Source organism: Uloborus diversus, chromosome 5 (assembly GCF_026930045.1).
Source record: "Uloborus diversus isolate 005 chromosome 5, Udiv.v.3.1, whole genome shotgun sequence".
Classification (NCBI taxonomy): Eukaryota; Metazoa; Arthropoda; class Arachnida; order Araneae; family Uloboridae; genus Uloborus; species Uloborus diversus.
In genome coordinates this window covers 16,590,586-16,614,075 of record NC_072735.1, presented here as the reverse complement: position 1 = coordinate 16,614,075, position 23,490 = coordinate 16,590,586, and the positions used below count along the sequence as shown (strand labels likewise).

The window sequence follows — 23,490 nt, the reverse complement described above, 5'->3', positions numbered from 1 at the left end:
ATACAGAATAAATGTTTCATTCTAACGTCTGGAGAGCCTCTTCAATTAAACTGAAAACCCTTCCACTTGCGGTGGAAAAAAAAAACTTCCATCTATATTCCACGAATTCAAACAAAAAAGAAGCTATCCATCATAACCGCATAATGACTAGTACTTTGGCAAGCTCGCGGGGGTGCTTCGGAAGGTCGTAAAAATGTCGCTTCGGGAGCCTTTATGTTTATCACTGAGAGGAAAGTTCTGCATGCGAACGACTTACTTTCATCTGGCACGAGTCGATTTTTGCTTTCGAACGGGCTCGCTTGGAGAAAGCGGGCAATTTCGGAAAGTATTTTGAATGGGGATTTGGGAGCGTGGGGAAATAAGAGAAGACGTTAGAAGGCGGTTAGCCACTTTTGCCGTTTTAGAGTATTAGCTGAACTCGCTATTTGCATAATTTAGTTTGGATTAGTGAATATTTAATAAAGTCTTTTTAAATTCTTGTCGATATCGAGCAGATGTGGGTGCACAGTTGCCCTTGATGGTCATTGCCAAAAGTTGGGCACAGAAAGAAAAATTTTCATTTCCGTATGCCAATCTGAAATGGCAACATTGTGGCTCTGGAAAGGACCTGTTCCTCAAACTCTTATTTAAAGAGTAAAGGACTAAGAGGTCCTCTATGCGTTCCCTCCCCACATGTTGAACAATCCAGGTTTTTGCTGCGTGCCCCCCTTGAAGTTTTGTGTATCATGTGTTTAAAAAGTAGTTTTATCTCATTTTCCCTTTTCCCCATTGCTGTTGTACCCCCTAACCTTTCCCATGTGGGTGCCATGGGGTCCCAAAAATTCACTACGGCGAGCCCCCAAACCTAAAAGATGGAGAAATTGCAATTTGCTGCAGAGATAGAGTGGGCGATTTATTTCACCGATTCGTGCTTAACTTTTGGAAGTGAATATATTATATTTATCGTCTGCAGCACTGATTGTGTAAAAGTTTTATTTTATTACTGTAGTAATTTCTTTTGTGGCAACACTTGGCTATATTGCTAATTTGCTTCTTAAAAAATAGTAATTCAAAAAATGGTTAACGAAAGCAAATTAAACTATGAATTTAATTATTGAACGCAAATTTAGCAGAAAGACTTTCTGACATTTTACAACAGTGTCAGCTGTAGTACTCGTCTGTATGTTAGGTGAAATTTACATGGAAACTACTTATTTAACAATACCATATACAGGGTGCGGTAAAAAAAAAAAAAAAACTCGGACGAAGTGTTTTTTCTTTTTGTTTCTCACTTTAATTGGAAAATAACTTATAATGTATCTCCTAGTTTATGTATTGTTTTTGACTTTTTCACTATGTCAAGCAAAAGATCAGTTATTTTAAACTTGTTTTAGCTAGGAGAACGATTCGTAACTCCAGAGCTCGAATACGCTACCTTGCGGTGGTTAACAATACGAAAAAGGTAAAACATTCCATTCCACGTGTTTTCTTTGGGGTAAATTATAGGCTTTAGACAGTTTATGGTGCAATGTAATTTCAGAAGAATCGAAAAGAAAGCTTCCCACAAACACGATGAAAAATTATTGCCATTCACTAAGCTTCAAGGCAAGTTATAAGTTACGGCATTTGTTTGTTTTACCTTTTTCATCTGCCATTAGACATTGACTGCAGCGCCCTCTATAGTTTATTGGAGTTGCGAATATATTGTTTGCTTAATGTGCCTCGACAAGTAGTGTCTGAAGCAATCTGTCGTTTCAAGAAGCTTGGAAATGACAGTCAACTTCAAGAAAGTGTACAAAAACGTACAGTGAACGCGAACGTTAATCGTAAGGTCATCAAAAAGCGGGATCAAAGAAATTTTCGGGATTGCATGAGGTAGGTCGATCTTGAAACGGAAATATGTGTCCGATCAGGGAGGTTTATGGTAAAAACAGAGCTGTTAAATTAATTCGGGAGGCTCGAATGATGTCAAAACGTTTGAGACGGGCTGCAAGTCAGCGCTGAGAAAGATTCCTTTCACTAATGAGCAGCTCTTTGCCGTTAATCCAGCGCACAAATCCTAGAAATGATAGGATTTGGTCTGTAGACACTCCTAGCACCTTAGCAAATGTTGAACATCGCCAAATTTTGATGTTGGTCTTAGTCTGTAGTAGTTTGCGCAAGCGGCAAAAAATCTCTGGGTTTTGTGGCTGATAGCTTTAAAATGAATCAAAAATGTAACAAAGATTTTTTCCCTAAGAAACCACACAAACGCGTGTGACTTCATGGGAAAATGAAATTTTGCTTACTTCACGTTTTAAAGATAAATATAGATCTGTAACGTGCGGGACCAAACGTCTGCTTTTTCTTGGAACGGCCCTCATGACAAAATGTTCCGCATCTTTTCATTGAAAGTGGAATGTTAGTTTTTTAACGAGAAATTTGAACTGTTCGATTGCAAGAGACAATTTTATTAACTGGAATATTCAGAAGTACTACGAATATTAGACATGGTAATGTGCTGATTAATATGTAGCAACGCTGTTTATTGAGAGCGAAGCATAATAGTTTTTCACTTTTCATATTCAGAACGTTGTGCACCGACCCACCGCCGGACGCTGCGAGGAGAAGGTAAGTCCAGCGAACTGCTACCATTCTACCGCTAGTTGGCGACGAAGGCAAACCCAAGTTTAAACGAGCTGATGTGTGCATCACATGACTTCCTTTTACTCCAATTTAATATCATTTCCCCATTACTAGCAATTTAATGTGATTCAATAGTTTACTCTAAATATCACCAACAGTGGGCAAATTGAAACAGATTTTTAAAAAAAAAATCTTCAAATTTGTCGCCAAGTTGGCGACAAAACTTGGCGACCAAAACTGGCGATACATCGCCAAGTGTTCGCCAAATTATAACACCACTTGAGTTTACATCGAAATTAACAATGATTTTCCCCCAAAAAGGAGCAAAAGATCCCTTTAGAAACACTCGATTGCAACCAAAAGAAGAGGTGCACAACTAGACCCCACTAGGAGTCTACTTACCAAATTTAAACTTTCTAGGACTTACTATTTTTGAGTTTTGCGATATACATACGCACATACGCACATACGCACATACATACATACAGACCTCACGGGAAAATTCGTTGTAATTAACTCGGGAATCGTCATTATGGATATTTCGTGTGTCCGTACGTTCTTATGCACTTATCCACGTGTGATCGAGTTGAAAAAAACTCAATATTTATTCGGGGGTGAGTGAAATGGAAACTAAGGTCGATTTTTGAGTGAATATTTTTTCGCGAATACAATACTTCCTTTTTTGTAAAAGGAGTAAAAACATGGGAAGAAAATGATTATGAGTCAGTGCATTCCGAGATGTGATCGCTATAGACTGCTATGTACTTGTGAAGGTGTAGGTCATGTTTAGATTTTACAAGCTTTAATCTTAACCTTTTTACTGGTGTTTTAGAACTGAGAATGTTTTAATAAATTGTTTTATTTTACCTTGCTATTTTATATTCGGAGTGCCACAGTTGTAAGAAGATTTGACCAACGGGACATTTTAGAAGCTGATGTATTTCCGTGGGCCAATAAGCACCTGGGTGGTTTCAACGAGAACTCCGCGCCAGCTCACATGGCCCAAAAAAGACAAGAGTTGTGTGGAGCATTTTCCTGACATGATATCATCTATAGAGTAGACACTGTACTCGCTACACCTTAACCCCGTGGATCAACGGTTACCAACCCATGGGCCGCGAACAGCGTGGACACTGGTCGAAAATCTGAACCAAAAAATCTTAGGGTCTTAATTTCAGTTTTTTGCGAAAATTCACTTGTTAGATGTACCGTCACGTAAAAAAAAAAAAAAAAAAAAAAAAAAAAGATGTACCCTCACTAACGAATCGGAAACTTCGTTGAAGAAAATTGCCAAAGAAACTAGTATTAGCATCAAGCTTCAAGTTAAAAATGCTTCTCTTTTGTTGAACTGACAAGACTAAGCATTGAATTGAGACACTTGAGGGGCGTTTCTGCAAGATACCAACTCAATTGCAGTCTTTAAAAGAAATTACATAGAAATACATTAAATGTTGTGATAGTTATTTGAGACTAAAACTATCCACTTTCGATCCAGATATCAACTCCCTCGTACAGGAAAAACAGCATCAAAAATCCCACGGAGATTTAACTTTGATGACTTGTTTTTGAGTTTTCTTACAGCTATACCAGCTAAGTGAATGCAAAAAAGTTTTTTTCTTTCTTAAAAGTTATTTTGAATATTCTTCTTGTACATCATATCTATTATCAGTGGTGCAGAATCGGGGAAGAAGGAGATTAACATCTCCAGAGCTCTCCAGTGTGTTTTTAACACACTTTCAGTCCTAGTACGTTTAATTATTTACACTTAAGGACAGTTATGAGCAGCTGATGCCTCCCCCCTCCCAGAAAGTCAATTAAGGCTGTGCAAGTAATATATAGTAGTTAGTGGGCCGCAATAGTGTTTTTTACAAAAATAGTGGGCCGCACAACTAAAATGGTTGGGAACCGCTTCCGTGGATCGCAGTGTATGGTCTATTTTAGACTGTTGGGTCTGCCCTTAACCGCACGAGAGTTTGGACTCTCTAAAACAGTTTCTTCGGCGTGAATAGGATACATTGAAGGCAAAAGACTTGTGGTCCACGGCTGAAATTTTCAAGAAGCGATTTCGCCTCTGCCTCGCTACAAAAGGCGCCCTCTTTGAAGAAAGTTAAATTTATTTATTTCTGAAGATCTACTCTTATTTTTATTTGTTGTGTTTCAATAATTTATATATTTTCAATAAAGCTACATGAAAAATTGCTTGTCTGAATTTTTTTGCTGCACCCTGTATTATTTTGTCATTTTAACGAGCTTAGGGGCTTTGCACAAATGATTTCGTGCTTTGAGGAGGGTAGATATTGTAGACATAATAGTAAAGCAAGCTATTTAATAAGATTTAAAAAATGTACTGAAAAGTAAACTTATCGGCCAAATACAAACATTGAGCCATTAAGAAATCACTAAAATGTAAAATAACCCACCAAATCATTAAATGATTGTTGAATAAGATTAAAAATTCAATTCAAGAGCAAAAACATCAGGCAACTACATAAACTAAGCCATTAGAGTGTGAAACAACACAGCAATTAAATATATCAACTCATTAAAAAATAAAAAAAAATCTATTAAAATGGTAAATGAGGAGCAAACAAGGAGAAAACTTTTTTTCGCCAAGCTAGAGGTCAAACATGTTGCCAAACGCCTATATTGTCGCCAACTGCCTCTATTTTACTCTCTAAGAATCTTCTTACAACGTTTTTAATATGACAGTGAAAAAGCTTTGTGCATCACTCTCTACAAACATCGTTGTTACAATTTAATCAGCGCTTTATCATGTCTAATATTCGTAGTACTTCTAGATAGTTCAATTAATAAAACTGTCTCTGTTGCAATTGAAGAATTCAAATTTCTCGTAAAAAAATTAACATTTCACTTTCAAAGAAAAGATGCAGATTATTTTGTCATGAAAGTCATTCCAAGAAAAGCAGACATTTTGTCACGCAGATGACAGATCTATATTTAACTTTAAAACGTGAAATAGGCAAAATTTCATTTGTCCATGAAGTCAACATTATATTTGACACGAAACATAGAGCTGTTACGTGTGAGACTAAATGTCTGATTTTTTTTTTTTTTGGGGGGGGGGGAAATCACGATTGCTTATTGTTCTCACTTGACTGTTTTTATGTCCTATAATTTTATTTTCCCCCCGTCTCCCTCTCTAGCGAAAACCGTCTCCAGGTTGCGTTCATATCCTACACACACACGCATGCATACACACACCTACACACACACATACGCACACACACACATACGCACACACACACATACGCACATACACACATGCGCACACACACACCTACACATACACACAACTATCCACACACACATACCCCCACATATAAACAAACATACCCCCCACACACACACAAATACGCACGCATACATACACACACACTCGTGATTGCGAAAAACATAATTTGAATTCAAGATGTCAAAGTTCAATTTTATTTATTAATTTTTATTTTTCATTTTTATTTTATTTATTTATTTTTATTATTATTATTTTTTTTTTGTGTGGAATGGTCTGTTATGTGTTGCTTTTGAAACTAGCGCTAAAATATAATTGGTAGGAAAGTAAAACATACGTTTAATAAATTTGTAAAACAGATTCAATGGATATAGAGCTAGATTCAAGGACTCTTTAGCTGATGTCCAAAAGTGTGTAATACAGTGTGTAGTGTGTCAGAATACGTGCTCCTAAACAGCAACGCATAGAACCAGACTCATGAAACTTCCACAATAAACAGTGTTCTTGACTGCAACAAAAATAACCATCGATGGCGACATCTAGTGTTAGATCAGAGAAACTTAGGGGGGGGGGGGGCGAAATTGGACACAGGGACTAAAAGGGTTACTTTACCCTATTAAAACTATGTCACGTGAGAGAAATATATATTTTCAAATATGAGGACTAATAAAATGCAGTGAATCGGGGTATGTGTTTTTTGCACTACAATCTTGTCAATAAAGTATTACTACATCCACTAAGGAAATTTTTCGAAGTTAAAGTTACACAACTTTATAGCTTTCATGAGAGAAAAACTAGTATGATTTCAATCACTTTTGACTGTTGAAAAAATGAATGTTACTATTTTTTTAGGTAAAAGAAATACAGTCACTGATTGAGCAGTAAGTTACCGCCCCTAAGCCTGTACTAAAGCAGAACTACATGAATGTTACTGTTTTTTAAGGTAAAAGAACTGCAGTCACTGATTGAGCAGTAAGTTACCGCCCCTAAGCCTGTACTGAAGCAGAACTACATCAATGTTACTATTTTTTTAGGTAAAAGAAATAGTCACTGCTTGAGCAGTAAGTTACCGCCTCTAAACCTGTACTAAAGCAGAACTACATATAATATACCGGTAACCGGGCTGTCAGTATATTGCATATAGTAACTGATTATTAATATCTTTAATGCATTTGATACGTATGCTTAAAATACCTACAGTACTTTAATCCTTTTGCAGCAAAAAGTTTGTTCTAGGAGATGGTGATGTTATACTGCAGTGGAGAGTTAAAGCGCAGGATTTGCAGATATGAGTTTTTGAGTTATTTGAAAGAAACGCGTTTTAGATTCCTTACTAGCAATAGGGAAATATTGGAATTTGACCATTTTCTCGCGCTTTGTTTTCGGTGGAAACCAAATAAGCAAGCTTGTACAATAAAATCAAAGTGAAATAAATGACAAAAATGCAAAAGAAATTGAAAAATGGAAAAGTTGCAGTTATTGCACTTCACCTTCCCACAGAAGTACAGGGTGGTTGTAATTGAAGTTATCCTGTTTAGACCCCTCTAGTGACCGTTCTACACATCGGATTTCGATGAAACTTGGAATATAGATTATATAGACCATGGGGAGCAGGATTATACAATGAAAAAAATAGTTCAAAAATCGACGATAGGGGCGCTCTACACACGTAAAACATCCGGCAACAACCACCGATGCATTATGCAAATTAAATGAGCTAATCTGATGAACAAATCTCTGAGGGGCATTGCCGCATGGGCAAAAGAGCTCAAGTTGACCATAAATGCTGATAAGACAAACTTTTGCATTTTCTCTACTGACAGACGACATAGGGGCACTTTTAATGCAAATATTAAAATTGAAGACTCCAACATCGAAAGGGTTTTCTTCCCTACCTATCTCGGTGTAACCCTAGACCCTGAGCTTCGCTTTTCAAAGCACATTGAACAAACTTCTAACAAAGCGCTTGGAAAATTAAACATACTTAAAAAACTCTGCGGAACTACATGGGGATCAAGACCTAAAACCCTAAAAAGTGTTTATTGCTCTATCATTAGATCAGAACTTGAATATGCTGCCCCGATCTGGTGTCCGGCATCCGCCACTTCCAAACTTAAATTAGATTCAATACAACACCGAGCATCAAAAATTATTATTAGCGCAGTCTCTTCCACTAATAACGAAAAAGCTGAACAGGAATGTGGTCTGCCTCCTCTGGAGTGTAGGCGCAATCTTGCCACCATTAAGTTCACCAACAAACTACATTGCTACAATAAAGACCATATCTCCACCAGAGTGTTCAACGAATGGAAAGACAGGAAAAGGCTTAAAAGTTCATCAACGCTCCAACTTGATGGAGACATCAGGAGCCAAATAAAGTTAGAGCATTCCACCTTGAACTTTTTGCAAGATCCTCTATTTCCCAGAAAGCCACCAAAGGAAACAAAGATTAATTTGAACCTCCTACTACCATGCTCGAAAAAAGAAGACCCACAAACACTCAGACAAAAAGGCCTTGAGACGATTGAAAAGTTCTCCCAGGGTAACTTTGTGACTGTCTATACGGACGGCTCATCTGACATATCCCTCAACAAAGGAGGTGCTGGCATTCTCTTCCTCCTTCCAAATGGAGATAAATATACACATAAAATCAACACAGGCATAATTGCTTCTAACTTCACCAGCGAGCTTCTTGCGATTAAGGAGGCACTCACTTTTTACATGACCAATCAAGAGATCTCAGTCCCAACTGATGGATTGGCAATCTTCTCTGACTCAAAAGCGGCCTTAGAAGCAATCAAAAACGGAGCAACCAACATCACCTCTGCCATAAATGCCCTACTCGAAGACTTGCACGGCAATGGAAAATCCTGCATGCTGCAATGGATACCGGCACACGTGAATATTGAAGGGAATGAGTGTGCGGATTCCCTAGCAAAAGAAGGCAGAAACATTGGCAAACCTTGCACTACCATCACGCTTGCAGACTCAAATGCTGTCGCAAAACATAGACTTCTGCCACATACCTTTAAGAAGCCCCTCATCACCGACTTTGATTGCCCCAGAATCCTAACATCTACAATTGCAAGATTAAGAACAAACCACTATAAAGGGATGAAAATTCTTCCCGACAAAACGAGAACTTTTATTCCCTGCAAGAACTGCACCGATGCCCAACTGACTCCGGATCACATTTTTGAGTGCCCGACCCTTATCCCACATGTTCTGCAGCTGGGTATGGTGCCACTGGCTTCAGAACTTCGAGAGGTTCTCTACAACACAGATGCGTTGCAGCTAGCGGACGCGGTCTTGAAGACACACGGAGCCATTTAATTGTCCATGGACACGACAAAAAAAAAAAAAAGAGCTATAAAAAGGCAGAAGTTCACTCATCTACATCACGATGACTTTGGAAAAGAAAGAGCGAGCCTTACTGATCAAGGTCTTCTCTCAGAAGGATAGTAATCTTACTGCCGCACTGCGTGAATATCGAAGGTTGAAAGGCATACGGAAAGGGCCCATGTCAAGGCAATCCTTCAAAAAGATCGGATCTATGGTGGAAGCATACGGACGGTGCCTGAATTAAAGGATAGCAAGGAGCCACGTTCATGCTATTGATTGGGCAACCCTTCGTGCAACTATGGCTCACGCTATAGCACGTTTTGAGCACGTGATTGACGCAGATTGAATGCACATTGACCCAATCCTGTAAATAAAATCGATTTTGTGACACAGTCTCCGTTTTATTTGATACATAGGTCCTTTTCTACCCTGGTGGTAGATTTTTGAACTATTTTTGAGCAATCACGATTGCTTATTGTTATCATTTGACTGTTTTTGGCGTCTTTTGATTTTTCCCACCGCCACCCTCCACATCATCACCGTCGACGGGCTCCTCACGATGCTGCTCCTATAGCGAAAGCCGTCTCCAGGTTGCATCCATGTCCTACACACACGCGCATATATACACAACTACACACACACACAATCACGCACACACACACAAACACGCACACACACATACGCCTACACACATTCACAAACACATACACACACGCATACATACAGACACCCACACATACACACACAAAAACATGCACACACATACACACAACTACTCACACATTCATGTCTGCACACAGACACAATCACATATGCCTACACGCACATACATATACTCCCCCCCCCACACACACATTGATACACACAACTAGCCACACACTTATGCCAGCACACAGACACAAACACACATGCCTACACACACATACACATAACCCCTACACATAAACACGTACCCCCACACACAAACATACACGCCTACATACACACACTCGTGATTGCGAAAAGCATAATTTGAATTCAAGAGGTCAAAATACAAATTATTTATTTATTTATTTTTTTATTGTATAATCTTGCTCCCCATGGTCTATATAATATATATTCCAAGTTTCATCGAAATCCGATGTGTAGAACGGTCACTAGAGGGGTCTAAACAGGGTAACTTTAATTATAACCACCCTGTATATGTTTATTGATTTTTTTACCACTCTCTTAATGAATGACTGATGACTCTAAAAATAAAGGAAACAATTCAAGTGAATATGGTTTATTCAAGATTACATCATCTAAAAATTATTATCATATTTAGCCACAGAGAGCTTTCATGTATTGATGTCGGGAAATAATTGCAGCACAAAAGCAAGACACATAAGAAATATCCATATAGAGCTTGCTAATTTTGATACAAAGATATCAGGCAGTAACTGTTTTGTTGCAGGTTCCTTTTCATATTATTTTCTTGGGAAAATAAAGGACATTTCTAATGAAGTAACGAATAACAATAACATAAATGTAATAAAATGAAATAATAAAGTTACAAAGCGATCAAACAGGTAGTTCAAAGGATCGTTCACCAATATTTAAGTACTTGAATGAAGTGTATTTAAGTATTTACCACTTTGATTTAAAACAAAACTTTGTAGTTTTGACAAAACAAAAGTTTAATTTTTATAGTGAACGATGGTTAAAGTCATTCCTTTATCTAAATTACATAGCAAATTTACTTTTAACAAATACTAATTATTATTTGTTAAAAGCAAATTTGTTAATGTAAAATAGTTTTTTGGTGAAAACGATTTAGCTCAAGATTCAATTTAAAACCTGTAAATAAAAGTCAGAAGCGTTTTGATAATGCATTTATCTTTAGTAGCTTCCATTTGATTTTTCAAAAAACAGTATTCTAGGAAACCTGCAACATTTGAGATCCCCAAAAAATTAAAGTTAGAAAGTTCATTTATGTTGACTGTTTGAATTTAGTAAATGTTAAAAAAAGTATGACTGAGCGTCAGCAATTTATTTTTCCCAAAAACAAAATTTTTATTTTTAGATTGTAATCGTTTGCAACGTACTTTATCATCAGTCTCATAAGAAAAAATGGTGCAAGTGTTAGTTTTTAACTAATAATTATACATAAAAAAACACCGTAGGGTTTCGATATTTTTAAGTGTATTTAAGTATAAAAGTAACACTTATTTAGGTGGGGTACAACATTAAGTGGCACGCTACAACATCATACTGTTTTGTTCCTCATTGAGCTATACAAACCGTAGTTCCAGCCAAAACACTTCTACAAAACCAAACAAGGACAATTACAGTATTTATATAGCTGACAAACAAGAAAACACGAAAGAATACTCAATAAGAAATGAAGGAATGGGCACTTATTGAGCAGAATTATAAAGGTTACAGACCAATAGTATACTTTTAAAAACCCGAACTCGCCATCTTTTCCATTCCAAGCTGTCCAGCATGGAAAGTTGCGATTATTGCAGCAGTCGTATAGCCTTTATTCATTATCAAAAATATATAATTGCTAATGAATTGTTTCCGTTCAATAAAATTTATCCTCTAAACTCTTCATTTCAAAGTGAAAATAAAAAAAGAATTACAACATAAATACGTGTTATTTATCTTTCGTTGATTTTAAGTTAAAGTTGAACTTTTACTCCGACAGGATTATTTTTGCATCATATTAGAGATTATCGAATAGATTATTACATATACGTGCGTACATGTGTATTTTTGTGTCTTAGTAGCCTTAAGTTAAACAGCTGCTAATGCAGTTGAATACAGCAGTATTAATTGAAGTAATGTAACAAAATATATGTTTTCCAAATCTGACGTAATATTAACAATGTAAATATCACACTTTAGTAACATTAATTTCACAATATTATGTTTTTTTTAGCTAGTAGTAATCTAAAATAAGCAGTCTGTGATAATCTGTTTCTGATGGTGTCTGGAACAATTGTTTTTCAGTCTCAAATCACTCCATTTTAAATAATCAGTTTCAGCTCAATGATTCCAACACCCATTTATTAAAAATTTCATTTGTAAACCAGTTTTCATTCTAACTAGTTCATCCGTGCATGTAACGAAATGGCTATTACATGTCCATTACCCCAGTGTTCTTCATATCTATTAATTACTCAATATTTTTAACAATCAATAAACTTAAAAAATGCTGAAGTTTGTATGACCAGGTATGGAACCTTCATGTCCAGTCCATACCTGTGGATGCCAATTTTTAATGCTCATTATTTAAACTTTTGAGGTTATAGCTAACGTAAACATTATTTATGCAGAAAACAAACCACGCTATCTAATGAAAACGTTTTTAATGACCTTTGTTAAGCTTTTGATAAAACCTTATATTATTTATGTGTTCTTTAGTTAAATCCAATGTGGCAAGAAGAAATTTAAAAGAGTTGTTTTCTAGTGTGATGTTTGTTTTTTGAAAGAATAATTTATTCCCGTTCATTAATTAATCATAGAACTAAGAATTACTGACATCATATACATTGACCAGAAGTGTTTTTATAGCATTCAATAGAATAACTGTCAATGTAATTACCAGCAAAATGGAGTAAGTTTTTTTCAGGGATTAGGTAAATTTTTAGAAGAATATGCTTAGCAAATATTTTCAAATTGAATTTACTCAAGAAATTTTCTCATTTCTGCAATGCATTTGTACTATTGCTTTGATTGCAGTAAGCTGGTAGTTACATAAAATATTTAAATGGACATTTTAAGAATTTTTTGACATAAAATCACTATGGCAGGAGTGTTTGTGCTTAAAACCTGTTACCTATTATTACATTCTAGTCGAGTATCAATTACATTTTGCCTAACGTTTTCATAAAAAGACTCCAAGCGCTATCACGCAAATTTCTGGTACGAAGTTTAATACTTTTTTTTCCTATCAGCAGTTATTCTTACATTTCATGCATGCAATAAAAAGCACTGAAATAAATATATCCAATAGTAATTTTCCTAATCACCTAATAATCTTACGGTGTCAATATCACGTACGATCACAATACAAAATCTTGATCCTGAACCTTCAAATCGTAAGAAAACGACTTTTCATTTAGTATACGGTGCGGTTCATTTCCCTTCATTAAGAGCACTTTTCTCAACGAAATAACAACTTTAAAATAGATAGTTTACCTAAAATAATCTCTAAAGTATATGATCTCACTAAATATAAATACCCATCAGGCTTTTTAAATCTTTTAAAAAGCGTGCAAATAGAGCTACAAAAAGAACAACGGCTTACAAAAACGGTGATAATGTCGGATAAATTACATTCTCGACTTGAATTCAAGCATGGAACCAACAATACAGGTAGCGAAGACACTGTTTTGGCGGAAGCATGATCTCAGTTTGGTCCTACTATTGCTTTCAACCAAAAAGAAAAAAATAATGTTGGCTGTAGTTCGTATTGAGATCAACTATTCATTGATATGAAGCGACAGAAAGGAGTTTGGCGGAAAACAGTGCTTGGCGACTTTTGTCTGGGTGGGGTGGTTGGTCTACCCAGATGATGCCACTGGACACTCCTCGTTCGCTTCAGGTGGGTTCAGGTTCTTGCTTTGTCTTACTTCTTCGATATGTCGTTCCTATTTCAAAACGAAAAGTAGAACATAATATTTCAAAAGTAACATTAAAATTATCAAAACATTTGAGGCATTGAAAAGTAAAAGGATGTATGTGAACATATGAGGCAGTGAGAAGCAAAGGGATGTAAGTGGCAAAATTAAAAATTTGGAGATAATCAGTACACATGGTAGGTGAACCTCTCCTCTGTCTTGGGGCAAGAGATGGTACTAGTAATCCTGGTAGTTGCTGCTGTACAGTATGATTTAGAAAACAAATTCAGTGAAAGCCAACCTAAGATGTTCTCTTTAAACGCGTTTTACTCCAAACTTGAAAATGTCCACTTACATCCCTTTGCTTCTCACATATTAAAGTGTCAAGAAAAGCAAATGCTAAGTTCAAAGTTGGGTCAAACCTAACCTGGCAACATTGTGAAGGCTACGCAGATCCTAATCACAGCATTGCGACGAGGCAACGTTAGGTTTGCCCCAACTAGAACCCCTATAAAAGGACAGGCCGACCTATCCGACATTTTGGTTCCAAGACAGCGCTGGATCCAACCATGTTTCTAGTATTTATAAATACGTTATAATATTTTCTGGCTGCTATGTCGTAAAACAATTCATGTTAAGTTGAGTAAAATGTCACTTAAGGTAAATCTAAAAAGTTAACTTCGTTCACAAAATCCAACAAAAAGGTATCGGAAAATTTTTACTGTAATGAACGTCATTTTCTCACCTAATTTGTTTTTAACTAGTATTAATTAAATCTTTTTCATTTACAGAATAAAATAATCAAACATCAATCAGGCAATTAACTGAAGCGTGGGCACCAGTTTTCTGCAACGAGGCTTTTTTTACAAAAACTAATTTTGTGCCACTGCAATTTTGGAACCAAAATGTTGGATAAGTCAGCTCCCCTTATATAGTGGCCTTAGCCCCAACTGTAGGTAGGTTGACATTGAAAAGTTTTTTGAATCATGTTGAGTATCAGCATCTGTTAAGGGCTGTTGTTACCATCTCTTGAATAAAAGCAGATGAGAGCTTCGCCTACTACTTGTTAACTCCAAATTTTGAATTTTGACACTTACATTCCTTTGCATCTACAAATGGGGCAAACCTAAATGGGCAGCATTGTTAAAGCTACCCAGATCCGAATCAACAGTCGCAACCACGTTCGGTTTGCCTAAACTATAGGTTAACTTCTAAACATATAATGAAATAAGATGTTTGTGTATGTGTGTGTGTGTGAAGCGCTCTTCAACGGAAAATGATAAGGCCTATAGATACATAAAATTTAGTGCACAAATAGTTTTGCTGACGTTGTTCACGTGTTTTGATTCATTAATCATTGAATAAGTTACTTTATATTTTATGTGATTTTAGCACTTTTTGTCCAATGGGGTCGTTTCCAAAATTTTAAAAGTATTTTATTCTGAAAGAGCATGCTTAAAAACATAGGATTTGACCATTTTTTAAATAATTTGTTAAAATTTAATATTTAAAAAAAATACTTAAATCTGTGCGCTTTCATTATTTACGCTTCTGTCGTGTGACCATCACAAATGATGAAATGCCATTCTGTGTTGCCGAGCTGTGTTGACAGAGCAAAATATTTAATTCACATCTTTACTCACGTGTATTGGCAACGATATGGTTGATAGCAAGCGTAGAGCGTAATATTTAATTCGCTTCTTGATTATCATAACGTGGAAACGTGGTAGAAAGATGCGCGAAATTGCATCATTTGTGACGTCATAAAGACCACGCCTTGTTTTCAAAATCAGACATTTTGAAATATTTATTAAAAAATAACTGTTAGGAAAATGAAAGTATTTTCTGGGTCTATGTTTTTTTTTTTTGTTCATTCTATCAATTTCAGTGACTAAAACTAGTACTTTTGACTGAAGGAAACCACCCCATTGAGACGAAATTGATTGTTGCGTTAATGTATTGTTGCAAATACCGAAACTCGTTTTGACTGTATTCTAAATGTTAAGACCATTAGCGTAGCCAGAATTTCATTTCGGAGAGGATCCAATGAAGCTTGAAAGCACTCAAATTTGAGTTTTCTTATGTGTAAGAATAGGAAATCTACGTATGAAATCATGAACATTTTCATTTAAAAATTTTCTGACTAATGTCTGGGTCCATACTCTGTGGACCCACCCCTTGGCTACGCCCCTGGTTACGATTCTCTAGCAATGAAATAAATATACATTGTGACTCACACAATGTATCTGACGATGCAACAATGTTGAAACATGTTAAAATTTTCACTCTAATAGAGAATTTGAGCAGACGACGTTCTTGACCTAGGATGCTGATTGGCCTAAAAAGCGAATTGTGCTAAAAGGTGAAAGGTCTAGCAGCTGAAGGTGGCTAGTTTATGTATAAAACAAGAACAGGGATATTGTACAAGTTAACAGTTACAGATAACAGGTTTTTTTTTTTTCTCATTTCAGTGGGTACATCAGCTAACCACAAGAGCGGCTAGTGCACAGTCAAAACATCACTGAGCAAGATTTAGAGAGTCAAGGTGTTCAGTAAGTTACCGCCCATTAGCCAGGGCTAAGGCAGAAATACAATAAATACACCGCCAGCTCAGGCATTTCCAGCCGAGAACTGCAGCTTCGTGTTGATTAGCACTCATTAGCCCGGCATAGGAAAGTGACTGAGTTGGAGATGGAAAAACCTCTAAGGAAGCCAAGAGTGCCAAACAAACTGGGGTTTTTTCCATCTCCAGCTCAGTCACTTTCCTATGCCGGGCTGATGAGTGCTAATCAGCACGAAACTGCAGTCCTCGGTTGGAAATGACTGAGCTGGCGGTGTATTTCTTGTAGTCAAGGTGTTGCTTATTTATTTTCTTTCTAATTCGAACTTAATTTCTGAGGAAACTTAATACATAATATTGTAAACAGCACATGAGCGAAATGTCTAGAGCTTCAAATTAAGTAAACAGAATAAGCTAGGTTCAAATCTGGAGAATAGAGGGTCAATTCTTGAGCTCCAATGAAGTCAAGGATATGTGTTTTGCACCAATCTTGAGTGCCTTTACTCTGTGTGCAAGTGTGAGGAATCCTGTTGGAAGGTCCATATTTTGTTTCCAAAAAACTTTTGCGACCAAGGTAACACAACGTCTTCACAAAATGCGTTTGTGATATGTTTCTTGATAAATCTTAATCCCTTACATGACATACACCATCCAGCTCAGTCATTTCCAACAAAGAACTGCAATTTTGTGCTTATTAGCACTCATCAGCCCGGTATAGGAAAGTGACTGAGCTGGAGATGGAAAACTTTGGTCACTCGTCTAGTCTGCGCTAATTCTATATTAGCTACCAGTCTGTTTGGCACTCTTGGCTTCCTTAAAAGGGTTTCCATCTCCAGTTCAGTCACTTTTCTATGCCGGGCTGATGAGTACTAATAAGCACGAAATTGCAGTCCTCGGCTGGAAATGACTGAGCTGGCGGTGTATTTCATGTATTCCTGCTATAGCCCTGCCCCCTATTGGACGTTAATTTACTTAATCCCTTGTTCAACAAAAACAAGTGATATTTTCCCACTGGGACAAATCTCACCCCAAACCATTAGATTGGAGTCCTTGATGCCGTTCAACAATGCAAGGTCTTAGAAGCAAGGATGTGTGCTGAACCGAGCCGCATAAAACTTTGGCATTCCTAAAGAAATCCTTATGCAAGGAATGGGATAAAATATTATCAAGTCAGTTGCGGCAAATAGCCGAAAATTTTGTGACACATTTAAACCTCTGTATTTAGGCTAAAGGAAAGAAAATTTGTAAATACAGTAGATGAAATAATGCATTCATATTACAGTGCTGGCCAAATTATTGGACTAAGACTGTTTTAAAAGCAAATTCTTTATTGATTACATAACTATAGACACATTAACGAACAGTGAAATAATTATCTAATATTTAGTATGCATTCCCTTGTTCCTGATGAGCATTTTAAGTCTTTTTGGCATACTTTTCACAAGGTTTACACCATTTCTTAACTTTTTTTAAAAAAGGATGTAAAAAAAATGTTTATACTCAATGATATATACTCACATACATATACCCACTAATGACCTAAAACTAACTTTAAATATAACAGGACACGGTAATAAAAAGAACTAGTGAACTGTTTAAGCTGATTGAGGTTTTGTTCCTTGTAGGTAGATAAACAAAGAACATAAACAAAGCAGACAGTGCTGCCACCTGCAAACATTAAATTATGATAAAATAACGTAAATAATCAGAGTACAGTATGTACTGCACTTTAACAGTAAAATAAATAGTTTTTTAGTACAAATAGTGTACAAAAAACAAAACAAAAACTCATTAGTCTAATAATTTGGCTAGCTCTGTACTTTGAAGTTGGGTCGTAATATTTTCATTGGCCTTAAAATTATAATGTATTATGTGTGTTCAAGTTATTTATTGTGACCCTGTATGATGGGTATAGGTCATTCTCGTAAAAATCGTACAACCATTCTCCGTTACTTTTGATCTTTGTTCTTAACTTTAATTCTTGCATCGAAGTAAACATAATTGATTATTGATATTAGTATTTTAGCTGATGTGTATAATCAAAAATCAAGAAACTACACTCAGACCTGTTTTTGTGCGGTCTTTTTTTTTTTTTTTTTTTTTTTTGTGCGGTCTTTGAAAATGTCACACAACTTGGGACTTAATTGACTTACCTATCTTTAAAACGAGTGCTTAATAGTGTAATTTTGAGCTATTTTTTATGAATTTTTTTTATGCGGTCCTTATCTACCGCACAAAAACAGGTTTGAGTGTACACATTTTTCAGCAAAGACTCTAAAATGTTTTGCTTTATAGGAAGAAGAAGAATATTAGGTCTCCTAGTTTTAAAAAATGGTTTAAAATTGATGAAATGCAGCAACAAGACAAAGTAAAAGTTGAATATTAAATTTCACATAAAAACATTTTTTATAGTTTATATTGTCCATAAAACTATTCTGAAAATAAAATAAATAAGAAGTTATTACATTAAACCTGGTAATATTTTTAAGAAGACTAAGAAGTACATCTTATGTTCCTAGTTAGCCACATTAAATTTTACGGTCAACAAACAAGGTGCGTCTTATTCTTTATTTCTGATAGTTAATTTGGGTTACTGAATGTTCACTATGTTACATTTCTATTAATGATGGAAAGAAAAAAAGTCTTTTGTCTTCAAATTGAAAACAGAATAACAGTTTTAGAATCATTATTTCATTTTGTGTTTGTTCTGTGTTACTGTATCTTTTTCTTTGGGAATAGAACGGTAGTTTTAAATTTAATTTGTTGGTTGACGCTTAGAAATATGAATAAAAATACGTTACTCCATAAAAATATGTAACTCCATGAGGAATCAAAATATTTTTAAATCCATATCAAATAACTTATGTTCAAACCATTGATACTTAATTCTACACAAACAAGTAAAGAACCAATAAAAAATTGTGGTTAATTGGTGAGAGTTATTGAAATTAAGTTTAATTTGTATTGATTTCACACGAATGACTCGTATTTGGAACCAAATTGTAGCTACACCCTAGCGTAATGGAGGACTTAAGATCAAGCTTCCAAAAAATATGTACATTTTTAAAGCTTTATAAATAATGCATTCGTTCTTAAATCCACATTTAAACCAAAAAAAAATCAATACATATGACAGTATAATCGGGTGGTTTCCTTCAGTCAAAAGTACTACTTTTAGTCACTGAAATTGATAGAATGAGCAAAAAAAAAAAAACATGGACCCAGAAAATACTTTCATTTTCCCAACAGTTATTTTTCAATTAATTTTTTTAAATGTCCGATTTTTCAAACAAGGCGTGGTCTTGATGACGTCACAAATGATGCACTTTGGCGCATCTTTCTACTACGTTTCTACGTTATGATAATCAAGCAGCGAATTAAAATTGCGCTCAACGCTTGCTTATCAACCCTATCGTTGCCAATGCACGAGAGTAAAGATGCGAATTAAATATTTTGCTCTGTGAATGGCTGGCAACACTGAATGGCATTTCATCATTTGTGATGTCATCGGCAGAAACATAAACAATGAAAGCGCACCGATTTAAGTAATTTTTTAAAAATATTAAACTTAAACAAATTATTTAAAAAATGGTCAGATCCTATGTTTTTAAGCATGCTCTTTCAGAAAAAAATACTTTTAAAATTTTGGAAACGCGAATAAAATTTTTTAAACCCATTGAATCTGCGCGAGTGATTTGAAAGAAGAAGACGTAGGTTTTCTTACATGTTCCTTAAGCTTTTCTTGCAAAGCCTTAAGTTTGGCTTCCCTGTTATTTTCAAAAGTCTCCATCTTTTGCTCCAGAGATTCCTTCGTGGATTGGATAAAATTGTTGTTAAATTCTTGACGCTTCTGGCTGGCTTCTTGAAGTTTGTTTTTCTTTTCGTTTATTTGGTTCAGTCTCTCAGCTTCCAACATCTAAAATATGAAGAACAAGAGCCAATTAATGGGAAAAGTTATAACAACAGTATTGTGGTATAACGATGCACTCAATACTGCAACAAGGATGTAACCTACATTTATGTAGGTTACATGGTTACATGGTAGGTTACATGGTGCAAGAACTGTTATAACACTTCTATAAATGAAAAAAATAATTATTAGAATTATTCACACGAGTGCAAACATTTGAAAACACTGCAAAGTGAAACCTCCATATTCGTACACAATTGGTTTAGAAATCAGTTCAAACGGCGATTTGTACGAATGGCAAATCATTTCTTACCTACACATATAATATAAATTGAATTAAAACATTACAGACACATGATTCCGTATTTAAACCTATGAAAAGCAATAAGCACAGTACAGAACATGAAAAACATAAATAAAAGTTTAACTACATCTTGCTTGCACTCAGATGAGCTGAGAGCGTAAGTGGAATGTGGAGAAGAGGGATTTTGATGTTGCTTTTTGGAAGGGAAGCCATCTTTCATAAAGTAGCGACACGTCCGCCATCTTGGGGCTAAACGTCGCTTTCTTCTTATGTTTGCTATAATGAGGTAGCATGTTTTACATCTTGGTTATGGTGCTTCTTCTTTGTTCATTAACATAGAGTTAATGAGAAATCACAATCAAGAAGCAAAATAGGCTACTTCATCATAACAGACATAGGAGTTTTGATATAGAACACCTTAACAGACACTTTGTTGTTTAAAAAAAAGAGATGATGTAGTTATTGGCACTCTTTAAATGGGGGCCCTTATTTACACCAACTACACCTAAGACAAATGGCCACTATCACACGAAACGTAAAAGCGTGCGTGACTAAAGGTGTGCTTCTGAAAGTAGCTTAAGATCTCCGCTTTCTAGATAGCACCGTGAAATTGTTTTTAACTCAATGTAAGAACATGAAATTAGCAGTCCAAAAAAAAACCAATTTGCACAGAAACTCACGCTGCATTCACACTACTGAGTAGAATGTTTCCAACTGCACTCTTCTATCTTATATCAATAAATGGTTCTCCAGTCTTCCGTATCTCCCTTAGCCACTGGGGAGGGGTGCCCATATTTACACCTATGCCCGTATTTACATCTTTTCCTCTATGTGTACGAAAACGATAATTTCTCTTAAGAACGAAGAATATGACTCCGTGAAACAAATGTACATATATTTTTATAGAAATAAATGGATGATGGATACAATATATGCTATTCAAAAGTTATTGATGAAGGATTAAATTGTTTCCCTGCAGTATTTAAGTTTCATTTCTACCGTGCGTCTTTACGACTCACCCTGTTTTCTCTCTCTCTATTTAGCTCCTCAAAAAAAAAAAAAAAATTATATTAATTTGAATTTTTGGCATCTTGAATTCAAATTATGTTTTTCGCAATCACGAGTGTGTGTGTGTGTATGAATGCGCGTGTGTGTTTGTGTAGGCGCATGTGTGAGGGTGCGTGTGTGTGTGTATGTATGTATGCATGTGTGTGCGTGTTGTGTATGCAGTGCTGTGTGTGAACGCGCGGGTGTGTGTAGGCGTTCGTGTGTGTGTGAGTATGTAGGCATATGTGTTTGTGTCTGTGTGCAGGCATGAGTGTGTGTATGTGTGTGTGTTGGAGTGTGTGTTTGTGTCTGTGCGCAGGCATGAGTGTGTATGTGTGTAGGCGTGTGTGTGTATGCGTGTGTGTGTGTGTGTAGGATATGGACGCAACCTGGAGACCTGGAGACGGTTTTCGCTATAGGAGCAGCATCGTGAGGAGCCGGTCGACGGTGATGCTGCAGAGGGTGCTGGCGGGAAAATAAAATGATAGGAATTCAAAACAGTCAAATAAGAACAATAAGCAATCGTGATTGCTCAAAAACACACACACACACACACACACATACTACATAAAAAGAAAAAAATATTGTAAATAATTTTTTTTTAAAAAAGTTGTGGTTAGAAGATGTCAGGTTTTTTGGACAACCACACCCTCTATACTTTTATGAGCCATTAAATCAAATTGAAGGAGCTTATGATAGCTTTGGGTACTTACAAGCCTTCTTTCCTCGGCGGCTTTGAGCTTCTGCTCAATCTCTTCCACAGACATGGTTTTCGGTGGTGAGGTGATCTGATCTTTCTTCGGGGGATCATTCACAGATGGCTCCGACAGAACCAGCTCGTACTTAATACCCCCTTTAGCGGTCTCCGTGGCGCGAACGGTTTCAGCGGCTGGAAAAGAAAACTAAAGTAAGTACACCGACAAATTTCTTTTTAGGAGTTGATCATAAGCGATGTTACACTTTTTTTTCAATATTTTTACCCCCCCCCCCCCCCTCCTATCCTTTGTCACAAAGTGTCACACTTCACTTTAACCACTTCCACTTCCATTGTCACAAGTAACGCTATTTATCATGAGTATATTCTCACTAAACATGTGTGATGTCATACTTCACTTAACTCCCTCCCAGGGGCCGGCTCTAGCATTTATGCCGCCCATGACGATAATGACATGTGCCGCCCCCCTTCGATAATAATAATAATAATAATAATAATAATAATATAAAACAATACTACATTAATAAAATAAAAATAAAAGTAAAGTGCTTAAAATTAAAGTGAGCTTCTCGTTCAATTCAAGACTGGGTTTTGCATATCCAAACACTATGGTACACACTTTAAATTACCTTTTTTAACACTAAAGTAGTGCATCTTATGACACTGAAATAGATATTAATATTTTCAAAATACTTTTAAATCACGCAATTTGCCACATCTAAAATTAAATTGAATTCTTGTCAAATTCTGAACTATGTTTTGCCTATCCAAGCACATGTACACACTCTAAAATATTTTCGTTTTTAGCAATAAAGCAGTGAAACTTATGAAGCTGAAACATATATTGATACTTAAAAAAAAAAGTTCTACTTCGAAATTTGCTGCCCCTAAAATTTGCCGCCCTAGGTGGCCGCCTAGGTCGCCTAACCCAGGAGCCGGGCCAGTCCCTTCTCTTCCCTCATCACTTGTCACGTTGTTTATCATGAGCACATTCTCATTAAAATGCGTGATGTCACAATTCTTGCATTCCCCTCCCTCCCCCTTGTCACAAACTCACCAATTTCATGAACAACCCTCTCCCCTCAAAGTGTGACATCATTTGCGGAAAACCCCTTACGCTGTCTTCCCTTCCATAATTACTACCTCATATTATATCCATCTCTAGCTAG

General features: G+C 36.1%; 1 protein-coding gene across 1 annotated transcript in view; it reads right to left on the bottom strand.

The window, feature by feature from the left end:
* Positions 1-10,444: 10,444 nt before the first annotated feature.
* Positions 10,445-23,490, bottom strand: part of LOC129222283 (stathmin-1-A-like) — a 39,819-nt gene continuing 26,773 nt past the window's right edge. The window contains exons 2-4 of the mRNA XM_054856769.1: positions 22,320-22,495; positions 20,070-20,261; positions 10,445-13,815 (exon numbers count right to left, since the gene is read on the bottom strand). Of these exons, the coding sequence (XP_054712744.1) occupies positions 13,729-13,815; positions 20,070-20,261; positions 22,320-22,495 (455 nt within the window). The 3' untranslated portion in view covers positions 10,445-13,728. The remainder of the gene's footprint in view (positions 13,816-20,069; positions 20,262-22,319; positions 22,496-23,490) is intronic.